This window comes from Onychomys torridus, chromosome 2, assembly GCF_903995425.1.
Source record: "Onychomys torridus chromosome 2, mOncTor1.1, whole genome shotgun sequence".
NCBI classification, from domain to species: domain Eukaryota; kingdom Metazoa; phylum Chordata; class Mammalia; order Rodentia; family Cricetidae; genus Onychomys; species Onychomys torridus.
Window position 1 is genome coordinate 118,165,148 of NC_050444.1, and position 13,950 is coordinate 118,179,097.

The 13,950-nt window shown below is 42.7% G+C and overlaps 1 protein-coding gene across 3 annotated transcripts in view; it reads right to left on the reverse strand.

The window, feature by feature from the left end:
• Positions 1-13,950, reverse strand: part of Pde4b (phosphodiesterase 4B) — a 546,203-nt gene that overhangs the window by 106,586 nt on the left and 425,667 nt on the right. For all 3 annotated transcript variants that reach the window (XM_036177953.1, XM_036177954.1, XM_036177955.1), the window contains 2 exons: positions 8,143-8,179; positions 7,976-8,046 (listed from right to left, as the gene is read on the reverse strand). In XM_036177953.1, coding sequence (XP_036033846.1) covers positions 7,976-8,046; positions 8,143-8,179 — 108 coding nt within the window. The remainder of the gene's footprint in view (positions 1-7,975; positions 8,047-8,142; positions 8,180-13,950) is intronic.

The following is a 13,950-nucleotide window of genomic DNA, read 5'->3' on the forward strand; positions in this document are numbered from 1 at the left end:
TGTATGTTTATCTACGTGTGCACAGGTGTGTGCATGTATGCATGTCCATTTATGTAGGAGTGGGTGGAGGTCAAAGATGAAGTCAAAATGTTTTCCCCAAATATTTTTCCATCTAGTTTTTGAGACAGGGTCTCTCACTGAAGAGGGAACTTTTCTTTCTGGCTACACTGACTGGCTAGCAAGTCTTTGCCCCTCAGAGTTAGAGCTACAGGAACGTGCCGTCATGTAGACTTTTCTTCCTAGATTCTTGCTTTTCTTTGCCTGACATTCCCTGGCCCTTTGCTGGTCTAATCATCCTTCTGGTGATTTGCAGAATTTCTCTGTTACACTCTTCCAGATTCCCAGGGTATTGCTGGAGTCTCCCTGTAAAAGGATAGAGCAGTGATCTCAAACTTCAGAGTACTCTGTAAGGCATATTAGAATATTTTGCTCCAGCCTGTTTCTGGTATTTGGATTTAACAGACCTAAAGCAGTCCTGCCTCTGGGGTCCCATGCAATAGCCTGCAGTCAGCCCTGCTCCAGGGTCCTATGCAGTGGCCTGCAGTCAGCCCTGCCTCTGGGATTCTAATGCAGTGGTCTGCAGTCAGCCCTACCTTTGGGGTCCCATGCACAGGTCTGCAGTGGACAGATGGGTCTGTATTTCTGACAGGCTTCCAGATGCTGCTGACACTGATGGTCTCACATAGAAGCCCCTTCAGTAGCCTGGATGGCAAGAGTTGGCCCCACTGAGGAACAACAGGATGTTGCTGATGATCAAGAAGGAGATTTAGGCCAAGTATTTCTGGGTGTAACTGTCCGGACGTTAGTGAAAAGATACCCTAGAGTGAGACACTTGTGGCTCTCCCTTTGGTCATCAGATGTACTGAGACAATGGACCCTACAAAATTGGAATTTTCCCAGGGGGTTCATTCTGGAAGAGAGGGAAGACTGAGCCAACCAGAGAGTAAGCTTGTCTCTTTGAAGAGATCCACACAGTGCTGAGATCTGATCAGACCACCTTCCAAGACAGAGCCAGAGCTGAGCTGATGATGGTAGATCAGTAATGGGTGGGACCACAACTTGACCAGAGCTTGTTAGTTATGGGCACCTCCTGCCTTCTATTTAAATCTAATATTCCAGTGAGGAGCCTGAAGATAGGCTTGTATATATATATATATATATATATATATGAGGGGGGAGGGTGCAAGTGAACTGTCTTATTTCTCTTCCCAGTGTTGTGAGATTGAATAAATCTCCTGGTTTTTTTTTCTTTTTATTATCATTTGTCTCTTTAACTGGTGTGTCATGGATGGGTAGCATGCTACTCACCCTGGGCCCAGGCTTTGATGCTAACAAGCTCTGGTAACACAAATGAACATCAGACTCATTTGCGGAGGTGTTTAATAAATACTTTTCCCATCTCAGATGAATCCATTTTTGTAAGTCTAGTGCAGGGCCTAGGGATCTGCATTTTAAAGCCCTCCTTGCATTCCTGTGAACAGGCAGGTCTGAGGGAGAGGCCAAATTCTAAGTGATGGAGAAAGGCATGCACGGCCATTGCTGAGGAAGCCTCTGCCTATTGGTCAGCCACAGTAGTGACTTTTATTCCAGTCATCACATTCCCCTGGGGATAAAAGAACTTATATGTAGCTCTTTTTCTATAGCTGCAAGTCCATGGACAGAGTCCACAGCCACTGTCGACAGACCGACAGGATGAGCCTGTGTGACTAGGTGGGCAAATCCTCATGCCATGATTGCTATTCTCTGCTGGATACTGGGCTTGCCGTTTCTCAGCTTCTTCTACTAGGGGTGTTATCATTTTGCTTTAGTGATCAGGAGATGAAGACACTCTGCAGCACACACAGTGATTTCTAACTGGCAGGGCAGGATTCAAAGCCAAGTATTTCTGAACTGGAAGTGCTAGATCCTTTCTCTATACCATTTGCTGAACACTTCCGTTCTACTACCAAGGGCTGTTTTTGTTTCGTTGTGCAGGAAAGTTGAAGGATTCAATTCAAAACTCCTCAGCCCAGCATGCAAAGCCTTTTGCATTCCATCCTCATCACACTTCTCTAGATTAATGCTAGACCACCTCTCTGCATGACAGTTCATCTCAGACCACAGACTGGCTGTGTACTCCCATGTATTTCCTACTTCTCCCTTGTTGAACTCTAAAATTGTAATTAAAACTGTCTAATTAGGGTTTGATATACAATTCCCTAGATTAAAGGTAAACTTTATGTAGGCAAGGGAAGACTTGTTCACTACCGGGTCCTAGGAGGGTCCCCAAGAAAGTCTTTATACACCAACTACTCAATAACACTTATTGAGGGGAATGCTGGATGAACACATGCATGAAAAATTGATGGGCACTTTGCTCAGGCCAAAGTTGGTTTCTTCTTTTGCTTTGACCTCATCCTGCTCCTTTCTTGTTGATGCTCAGGCCATTCTTCTGTTGGAGCAACTCTCCCCATACTAAATATCACCTACCACTGAAGATTACAAATTTCCTTCAAAATGAAACTATATTCTTAATTGAAAATGGTCCCTCATGATGCCATGGTACTCTATCTATAACAGAGGTTCATTTCCTAATGTGATGATTCATATGTACAAACATTACCTCCACCACTGACTCCATGACTTGCTTACAGTAGGATCCAGTCTGACCTCTTTTTCTTTTTGAATCTTTTGTAGGACCCACCAACTTCCTGGCAAGCAGTAGGAATTCCCACACTACTGGCGGACTATTGACTGAACTGATCATCGATAAGGAAATATTATGAAGATGCCAACACACTACCTGGATGTTTCAGCTTGCATCTGTTCATATGCAGTCTTGATTCCTGGGCTGCCCACTTTGCATGCTTTATCATATTGCTGTGGCCTTGTTGACATCTGGCTCAGTGGCTAACTCTTTTTTGTCACTTGGGACTGTGCTCAGGCAGTCCTGCACATACTCTGGTATGAGAGGCCCCCACCTGCGCTATGTAGTTTCCTACACTTCATTATAAATACTGTAATGCAACCCCCCATCTGCCCAGCTCTCTCTTCAGCACAATTATAAGAAATGCAAAGAAAGATTGAGTTTTATTCCTAGTCGCAGCCCTGCAGTCTGGCATGGCATTTGAGTGATGCACATTTCACTGCATACCCAATGGGTTCACAGGACAACTGGATTCTGAGGCTTTGGTGAAAGGAGACTGTGAACTAGGTCTTCTTAAAATGTCAGAAATATCTACTTTCTTAGTAGCATGGCTACTCATATTATGCAATTCTTTCCGTAATTTCTTGGAAATTACACATTATGTAAATTCTTTTGTCTTGGAAGTTATTTTGGGAAAGTATGGCCTTTACTGAAAGTTGTTAGTTCAGATAAACATCCCTGTGGAGGAGAAAAAGCAAGGGCTATGCTTATTCCGCTTTTTGACTTCTCTTGATAAGTGGTCCAAAAAGGAGGCCCAGTACACTTTAAAGAATGGATGGCTTCCGGAAACCACATTATTGTTGGTAAGACAGGAGACTGCCAGCCAGAAAACTGATGGGCTCAGGGGAGAACAATCTCTGCTGCCTGGTTTCCCTCAGTCTCTAACTTATGAAAGAATGGGAAGAAGTTCTTTACCTGGCTGAAGATGTTGATAGGAATGGGGAAGGTCATGTGGCCACAGTAGTTAATGCTTTCCAGCCTGAATTGTGTAGTAAGAGAGAACTGGGCTGCAGTAGAATTGGGAATCTTCCCAGTCCTGACTCTGGCACCTTCCACTTATGTAGTACCTGGCAGCTCACTCAACCTCAGTTTCTTTCTTAGTTGGGGAAAGCAGGCAGCAAACACTATTTCCTGATGATTTACAGTGTGTGAGGTCTTGTATGAGGGGCTCCCATATATTTCCTCACTTACTTGGAGGAAATTTGGCTAGGTATTTTCCATATCTAAATGTTCAAGATTTTATGATTCTCAGCTAATTTAAACCCCATGCCAAAATATATAAAGCTCTGAAAGACATTCCAGATATGCACTAAGGAAGATGGTCATTAATATTTTTCAAAGAATATGTACCTTCTGATCGAATTATGCCTTTGAAGAATTGTGAGCGCAAAGATGACATGACTCTCTGGTTGTCACATGTATCAGTGATTGTTGATAGATGATGGAAGCAGACAATTCGGTTACTGAGTGGTGAGTACTCTTCATATCACATTGGTCTTTTGGAAGCCATCAAGTGCTTCGGGGAAATGTTTCTGAATTAACAACCCCAAATGAAAGCTATAGTTTTCAAAATTAACTACTGGGACAACGGAAGTGTAGGTTTTAATTTGCAGCCAAGAAATACAGGCCTGATCCCCCATTTCATTAAGGTACAAGGAGACCTCCTCAGCAGAAACATTAAGATTTTCACCCTTTGGGTGGCAAAGCTCAGGCAGACAATGGGCTGCTTTATACAGAGCAAAGAGCCAAAAGATAAAAGAAACTGTAACTTAGGAGAAGTATAGTTCTATGTGGGAGTTCCTTTTCACATCATAAACCACACTAGCCAGATGTCTCATGAAAACCACTCCAAGGACATAATTACTCCTTAAATGCTACATTCAAGACAGGGAGTGGCACCCTGGAACCCACGTTAAATATCCCAGAAAGCAACTTCTAAATTCCATGGATCTTACAGCTTCAATTGTTAACATAAGCTAATGCATGTGGGTGGGATGGGGGATGCTTTCTGTAGGCCATGTGCACTCCTGGTAGACATTCTTATCTTCACTTCCTTCTCTTGTTTGTTGATGGGTACTGGTTACCTAGCAATAGAGTGAAAGTGTATCAACAGACCCTCAAATCTCCAACCTACCACTGCCATGCTGCTCCATTTGTGGCTTAAACTCAACACTCAGGTCTTAGAGCTACACAGAGCCATTGATCCTCTTGGGAAGCTCTTGAGAATCTACCTTTTCTTAAATTTTTGTCCTTTGATGTTGATTATAAAGAGATACTTGAAATAATCAAGCTGGGGATAGTAGCTCACACTTACATCCTCAGTGCTTCAGAAGCTGAGAAAGAAGGATGGCCATGCGTTTGAGACCATCCTGAGCTACATAGTAAGGTAGTGAGTTCCAGGTCAGGGGGGCTAGAGAAGGACACCTATCTCAAAATAAAATAATCAAAAGCCTTGAGATAAATAGCAAGACTAACTCTATAAAATACAGGTGTGGATCTGCAGAAGATCAGTAAATGGAGATGGCTAACTGCTGGAGATATACTCCCTTATAAATATGGCTTGTCTTGGACCAATGTGACACGATGGGTCATGATTTGAGAGCTGGTCCTCAGTCTGAGAATGATAATGTCTCTAGATCTATTCTGTATTTGACATTTAGGGTCTCAAGATACTTGATCCCTGGAACTTTGTGTGATTCAGAATATACATGGCTATCGGAAGACCCAGTTCTTGAGAAAGTTATCTTCAGTGTATTCATCAGCAGGGCTAGGTTGTCTCCAATACTACCCACAGAGGAGGAACACCCACACTCATGCTAACAAATAGCATTGAGACCACCATGTGTACCCATTTCTCCTGGGATCTGTGTATCATATTGGTTTGCCCACAGACATCCTTACTCATGCTTCCCTCCTTCTTGTCACCACCTGTAACCTTCTGTCTAGGTGCTTCATTCCTAAAGAGACTGGCTTAGTTAATGTTTGCTTTTAGCCTCTCTGATCATCCTCTGTTTCAGAAGTTGCTCCTACATAACTGCTCACACCATCCCGGCGTTCTTTCTGCACCCAGAGTGCTCAACAGTTGTCCTGAATAAGAAGGCACAGCATTGAGAGTTGGGATGTTGCGTTCAAGGACAACAGCCACTCACTAGAAGCTGTGCAGTTGGTCACATTCAGGTCATTAATCTTACCTAGTCTTGATTCCTTATCCATAAAGTGGAAGTAATAATATCTGTCACAACTATTGTTTGTGGAAATCATTGCTGAGATAATTGATATAAATATATTCTAGGTTCAACAAGGTAAGTTCTCAGTTATAATAGCTCATAGCTACTATGTATATGCAACTTTGAGTGCTTTATGAATATTAAATCATTTAATCCTCATAATGATCTCATCTTATAGTTTAGGAAATGGAGACCCAGAGAAGATAATTAACTTGTTCTTGTACATGAGTCCCAAGCAGTAGAACTATATGATGTGGCCAACATGTATAGTCACAGAAATTAATTATGTGGAGAATAATATGCAAGGGTAAGGAAATTTCTAAACTTCCCAGAAATTTTCTAAATAATTAGTGATCTATCTGGTAATAGTACTTCATTCAAAAACACACACTCACACATAGACTCATGAGATGTTTATGAAGCATAAAATATGTGCCAGACATTCTACCACAGTCTAGTGATGGGCAAAGATCCATAAAGACAGCGTGAGAGGTTATTAACATACTGTTAGGCCAAAAGAGACCACTCAGGTAGGCTTGGCAGGGTCAGCATATTGAAAAAGATGATACTCATCATAACAGATGTCCGAATATGGCCAGGGAAACACTGGAAGGTAGGAGGAGACAGTTCAGGCAGAGAGAGCCCATGATCAGGATAGAGAGGAATAGACAGAAAACTGCCAGACCTTGGTTGCTGAACGCAAGCCCATGTGGCTAGAGACATGATCTGACTGCTCACTGATTAATCACAGCCACTTCCTGTCAGAACATAAGCTGTGAAAGGGCAGAGACCTTGTCTGTGTGGACCACTATGAGATCCAAGCACTATGAGTGCTTGGTATAAAGTGAATGGCCGGTAAGTATTGTGTAATTGTGTACGTGCATGAATGGATGAACTGTATGCATGAAATAAATACTGGTGGGATGGATTAATAAATGAATAAACAGGACGCAAACTCCAAAACCAAGTCTTTGGATTCCACATATTGTCTGTGTGTCCCTGAGTGTTGAGGATTTCAGATTAGCTTTCTGGTTAAGTTTCAGATTCTGGAATATCTCCATTTACATGGTGAGAAATCTTAGGGAAGAGAATCAAGACTGAATAGAAATTTCCTTTGTTTCACACACACTTTCCACAAATAATTTGATGGTAATCTTACACAATATTTTTAATGAAACTATGTACAGCCTATCACTGGAGGCCAGATATGGATCTTTTAATTCTTGGCATCAAATCAGAATTCAAAGAGTCTGAATTTTGGATTTTTAGATTAGGAATGCTCAACTCTTACTTGTTCTAAATATAATACAACTAACATTCAACCATCACATTAACTTGATCTGGATTGTGAGGCATCTTAGATACAATGCATAAGCATCTACACTTGATCTTAAAGAGTGGTTCACTGCAAGGCCAAGGCAGGAGAGTAACTTGATCACATAAATAGCATGGAAGGAAATGCACTCTAGTGGGAGACTGCAGAACAGTTGGTGAGAAACCATGATGGGAGAGATTCTGCAGGGGTACACAACTTCCTCTTGCAAGGAGGCTTAAGTACAAACCACAGGACAGTGAGAGGAAAGCCATTGTTGCAAATTCAGCTTTGCTCTCAGTTTGCATCATCTACTTTTTCAGAATCTGGATGAAGGTAAACAAATGACAGATGTATAGCTTCACAGAGACTTTGGATATAAACAATGCTGTGGTGTCTGACTGAAAAGCTGAGAGAGTCAAGCTTTAGATTCAATGTTTCTTTAACCTACAGTGCGTTCATAAGCTAGTTGCCATGTTCCCGAGGGCTCAAGTTTTCCTTCTATAAAACAGGTTGAGTGAATGGGCTTGTGGCCCTCTCCTAATGCCTTCCAAGATCATGGATTCCCTGGCCCTCCGAGGCTATGATAGTCTTTGAAACATATGTGAACTTCACGACCCTTCAACTTTATATTTTCAAATGCCTTGTGCAGTGAGACTTAGCATGGAGGGCAGATTTCTAGGCAATGTTTATTATGTTCAGTGTTCTTTGGTGTTTTGGGCTTTTGTGGGAGGAATTGTAACTGCTTACTTGTTGGGAGCTCCATGGAGGTTTGTGAGCAGAGTGAAGTTGTTTCTTACACTTCGCAAGCTGGCGAGAACCTGCAAGGAGAATGTTTCAAAACTGGTTAGGGTGAAAGGACTGCATTTACAAACCACACCGGTGACAGAGTAGGGACATGCACAATATGTACATACCTGGGCAAATGGAGTGACGATCAGGTCATCGCCATGCCTGGTGAAAAGAAAAAAAGAGGCAGAACGGATAAATTTCAATTGTGACACACAAGTTACACTGAAGTTTACCAGTGTCAGAAACCCACCTGCTCCAGCAACCCTTCTGTGTGGAAGGATGGCAGGAGTCTGTGAACTCCAAAGAAAACACAGCACCCAGCTCATGATTCCCAGCCTTATAGTGATTCAGTCTAAAAGCTTTGGCAACTAAGCATGTGTCCTCAGGGCATATATTTCCATTAACCGGCAGGCCCAGAGTCCTATAACTCAAAGTGACTTGTGGATTTGAGTTGCCAAAGCCAGGAAACTCAAGGGGGTGGGTGGGGGGGGACTTGCCCATAGGCACACTGCGCATTGGAAAAAATGGTATAACAGTCAGGATAAAGGTTAACACTGGATTTCCTGGCTTTTTTGTTGATTTGAACCACAGCTTTAATACCATTTAAACACAGATTTCTGTCTGGGAATCCCATTACTTTTTGTTTTTAATATACTTTCCCCCCCCCCTCTTAAAGTACCCAAGGAAAAAATTTTAATGGGAATGTGCAGACTGAGCCTACTAAAGCAACACCAGTGACACTCCTCTGGTCCCGCAGAGCCAATTATGCTCTCCCTCCTGCTTTATCAGCCTGTGCTCAGGACCAGTGAAAACTGTGTTTGCAGCAATGCACTTCGAGTGCTCTGGCATCTGCCTTCGCAATCTGCTAATGACGGCCTTCAGCAAGCTCTCTGCTGAAGGTTTGAGAAACCTCATTGGCCACTGTCACAAAATTAAGTTAATTTGCTGGCACCCTGTGAATCAGCAGCATGGAAGTTGATGGCAACAAGCTCCCCTCCCTGTCTGGCCTACCTCCTGTCCTCCATCACCACAACAAATGCGGTGCTTTATCCATGATCGTGTGAGGGCACCCCATAATCATTAAGCACCTGTCTGGTACCAAGCACCCTGTGAAGTCAGGTTTCAGAGCTGCAGAGTCCATGCATCCAATATCTACTCTTCTTGGATGAGGGCTTTAGTAGGGTGCTTCATTAATGTGGGAGTTTCCACCTTTGTCTTTAGCTAGGAATTCTCTGAAATTTCTTGTAGGCCCAGTTTGGACAGTGAGAAGAACAAGAAAACAAGCTGACAAGTAGTAAGCCTCTTTGTGTGACTGGCTTTTGTGAACATCAGCTCACTTAACATTGGCAATGCATCTGTGAGGTAAGCATATTGCAGATGATACCAAGCCAGTAGCTGCTCATGAGCACACAGCTGGTAAATGGAAGATCTGAGCCCCTTTGCTGCCCCAACTCTGTGCTTTAAACATTATAGTTCTTACTTTATAATACTTGCTACATAGTTGACAAATCAAATTGTGCAGAAACCACAACCTCTCAAGTCGAAACATAATAAGGGAGACCAAAAATATTTTTAAAGTTACAATACATATAAAGACAGAAAGAGAAACGCAAATAACGCAAAAGAGAAATCAGTGGAACTAAGGAGGGCTTGGCTGACTCGGTAGGTTTGAGATGGACTTTTAGGGACGCAGTCTGTAAGATGGCCGAGGTGATAGATGCTACCTATGAGAGAAATGGTAATAACAGAGTGTCTAAAATGGGAAAGCAGTGAGCAAGCTCATTGGTGGCTGTTAGAGCACATTAACTATGGCATATGTAGAGAAAAAGATTATAAGGTCCCATGCAGCTGAGATATGGGGCACAGAGCCTGCAATGTTGATGATTCACTCAACAGGACCAGGTGGGCCAATGGCACTCTTCAGTGAAGTGGGAGGTGAGATAGACAGACTGGAAAAGTGTTTTAAAAAGCAAAATGCTGTGGATGCCGAGGGATGGAATGGCAGGGAGAGCCCCAGGAGGAATGGCAGGAGGGTTCCTGGCAATGAGAAAGAGTCGATGTGGCCAAGAAAGGAGCAGGAAGTGACTTGCAAAGAGACGCCAGGGATCTCGTCAGAATTCGGCATTTGCTTGCATAAGGAAATAGTATTTTCCTTTAAAAAAAAATGAGCACCAGAGAAAATAATCATGAGCAGACACAAGAAATGTGCAGAGGAGTTGGGGGTTTTCATGGTACCCATGGAACTTTTGGGGTATATGTTGAGTTCAAGGTGCTCAGAGACACCCAGGTGGCTCTATGGACCAGGGAGGTGGTGTGAAGGAGGGTTTAAATGCACAGAGTTAGGCTTCCCAAGGGAGCGGGGATAGTTAGAGAAGTGCTTGGGACAGCTTCATTCACAGCAGCCAAAGGAGAAGCTCAGGGATTCCAGAAAGGGGCTGAAGGGAGAGCCAGAAACAATGATTACAAATGGCGTGTGGTGGCTTGCACCCCAACTGCCTGTGTTTTCATATGGCAAATGTCCAGATGGGTGAAAGATCTTGCTGTCTGTTCAGATTTTTGAGATGAAGCAGGCATGGTTCATAACATGCAAGGGTGAGTTGGAGCACAGGGAAATTGATCTGGAGTCAAGCAGATCTTGTGTGGCTCCTGGATTTCTAGAGTTTAAATGTCTGATGGAAATCAAATCATTTAGGGAGACTGACATACCACCGCTCATAGAGCTGGGGGTCAAATCATACAGGGAGATTCAGGCACACCACCACATGTAGAGCTGATGTTGGGCAAGTAATCTGGAGAGAGAGTCAAACTATATATAAACTGACAAAGAGAGGAAGTCCACCACAGCATAATGTCACCATGGCTTGCTCAGGGGACTTTGGAAGTTGGGAACAGCAGGATATTCAGAAACAGGAGTGGATTGGCAAATTGTCTGCCCTGGCTCTCTAAGAGCATTTGAGCAACTAATGAAGTGCTGTAGGTCAGATGCTGCTAGAGAAATGAACAGATTTAGAACAAGAATCCGAGAAGAAACCAAACAAAATGAAACAAAACCTTTCCAGGTTACAGAACTATTTTGAAAACATATTATGCTATTTTACAAATTAGGAATAAACTGAAATTGCAGTAGCAAAATATTTGACTATGGAAACTAATTTATTTATTTACTTTTTTAATTTCCTAGGTCATTAGAGAAAGGCAGTGTGCCCTCTCTGGAATAAAGTGAAATATTCAGAACCGTTACACAAGCACCCTCTAGTGACAGAATCAGAACATTACACTTTTTACAGTCTAAGCCTGAGCCTGTCCAGCTCAGAACAGCTTGCAATAGGGTCTTGGAACTGAATGTGGGGCTAAGATCTTAACCACAAAACAGCTTTTTAGAAAGCAAAATTGCTGCTTCTCACCACTAGATTGTGAGTTTTATTAACTTACTTTGCATTTCTTTTTCATTGTATGTGGAATTGTCTTGTGTTGGGCTAGTAGTTGTTCCAGCCTGTCCTCTATATTAGAACTGTGGTCACTGGTAACACACACACATCCTGCCCCTAGCTACCATTGTCTTGTTTCTCCGATACTTTATTATTACCCATGAGAGTTAGGCAAGCCATGTTTCAGCTTCTTCATATGCAAATAGGGGTTCTGTGAGAAATGGGGTATCTTTCTTGGCAGATAAAAGCAATCTATTTATTTTGCCATAGGCATCATTAGTGGGTCTTTATTACGGTAAGCAGGCTATTGCCTGTGTATTTTCTGCCTGGTAACAGCCTCTTTAAGATATGTATGCCTATCTCTACTGCAGCCTAGAGAACTTGTCTTCTATTGTAGTATACTTACAAAATGCTTTCATGGACATTACTGCGGGTAACAGAAGGAAGTGCCTGATTGTCAGGGAATGATGCAGTCATCTATCATGCTGTCCAGTGGGAAACTTCCCCCTGCTTCCTCCCACAATCGTCCACTAAGCTCCGTCAGTCTCAATTTGCAAATATTTATTACTTGCCTGACAAGCCTTCTCTGAGGCAGGTCCCCATTCTTAACATTGCATACATGGGAGGCCTAAGCTGCCCTCTAGCTGCTTATTCAGTTATGTTCCTTCTTCAGCTCATCCTTCCTCCTGAACTGGTTTTCAAACCCAAACACCTCTTGATGCTCTCCCTTCAGGCCACTGGAGCTCCCCATGGCTTGTCTGCAGCATGAAGAACAAACGTCTAGGCCTTTCACAATAAGGAGCCCGTGGCTTCATCAGCCTCAGCTCTCCTCAGTCTTTCCTAGGGCTGGAAAGCTGGTCAGCCAAAGCCCTTTTCCTGTATACACCCTCCAGCCCTCCCATCCATCCTCTAGCTCGGCTAGACCTCCTCCAGTAGACCACTCACCCTGCCTGGCCAAGCATTCCAAAGTTTTGCCTTTATTTCTGAAGGTATTAAAGCTACTAACTGACTTTAAAAAAAAAAAAAAAAAAAAAAAGATTTATTTATTATGTATACAGCATGTATGGCTGCAGGCCAGAAGAGGGCACCAGATCTCATTACAGATGGTTGTGAGCCATCATGTGGTTGCTGGGAATTGAACTCAGGACCTCTGGAAGGACAGACAGTGCTCTTAACCTCTGAGCCATCTCTGCAGACCCCTAACTGACTTTTTAATCCTTTAGATTTTTGAAGGCACAGAAACTGTCTTGTTTATCAGCAAAATGCTTCCATGTAAGTAAACATTCACTAAAAGAAAGGTTGAGCATAGTATATATTAATAGCTAGAAAGGCAGGCAAATCAGAGATTAATATTCTTATTTGGGGCCTCATGTAGTTTATATCCTGGATCTTTGTACTGGGTCATCATCTGGACTCCTTGGGTTCAAGACTGGCTTCTCCTTCCATGCCCCATGCTTTCATCCATCTTTAACTGACAAATGTAGATCCTACCACACCGAGGCTACAGAGCCTAAATTAACGGATATAGGTAAAGTACTTTAGCACACAGCACACAAGCAAGGTTTCATCAATGTATGTTTTTACTTACAGATAAATTGTACCATAACAGAGATCCCATGTCTTAACAGTCATGGTCAGCAAATGAAACAGCTGTGAGTCTAACTTGAATCTTAGATACACATTGTGCTTTTTGGTAGTCCATCAATAAACAGGTCTTAAATTTAAGTGGTCTATTAGTTGTGCTTTTCATCCTGTCTTTTAGGTCTCATTTCCCTTGAAAACTCTCTAGAGAACACACATATGCCTTTGCACATGTCGGCTTTTAATAGGTCCCTCTCCTGGGCTTTGGGGATGGGATGACCAAATGGGAAGAATATGGTGCCTCCCTCCTCCCCTGTGGCTTTACAGGTTGGCTGTTGAAACTCTTTTTGGAGAGCAATTTCTGTCAGTTTTTTGTTTTGTTTTGTTTTGTTTTTTAAAGAAAACTGGTCTTGCTAATTTCCAGTAATTTGGGTTCCCACTGAGAAACTTGTACCACAGTATGTGAAGGCATTGGTTTAGAAATGACTACAGCTCAGGAACTGAGGAGAGACCAAGAGATTACCACATGCAGAAGCACAGCTGAGCTTGCTTTTGGGGACCTGGAGCGGACTCTTCTCTTACTAGACTCATTGGGATCTGTTCTTTGTTGCTGAAAGTTGACGCCATTTAAAAATCCCCATAGACGTTTTTTAAACGCATTCACCTACTCTCCTCTGTAAGTCCTTTCCATTTATTCTACTGAGACAATTCATGTAAGAAACATTTCAAAGCCAGCATTTTCCTAGTGCTGGGATTTAACATGGCAGAATTATGCAAAGCTTTTCACGTTTGTCTGAATTTGAATTCATGACTGATCTGTGCTAGGTTGGAGGGGCTCCAATCGGAAAAGCCATTCAGAGCCACACCAGAGGCCTTTGCATCAAGGTGCCTGCACTGCCGTGACCCCTTTTCTTCAGAGAGGTC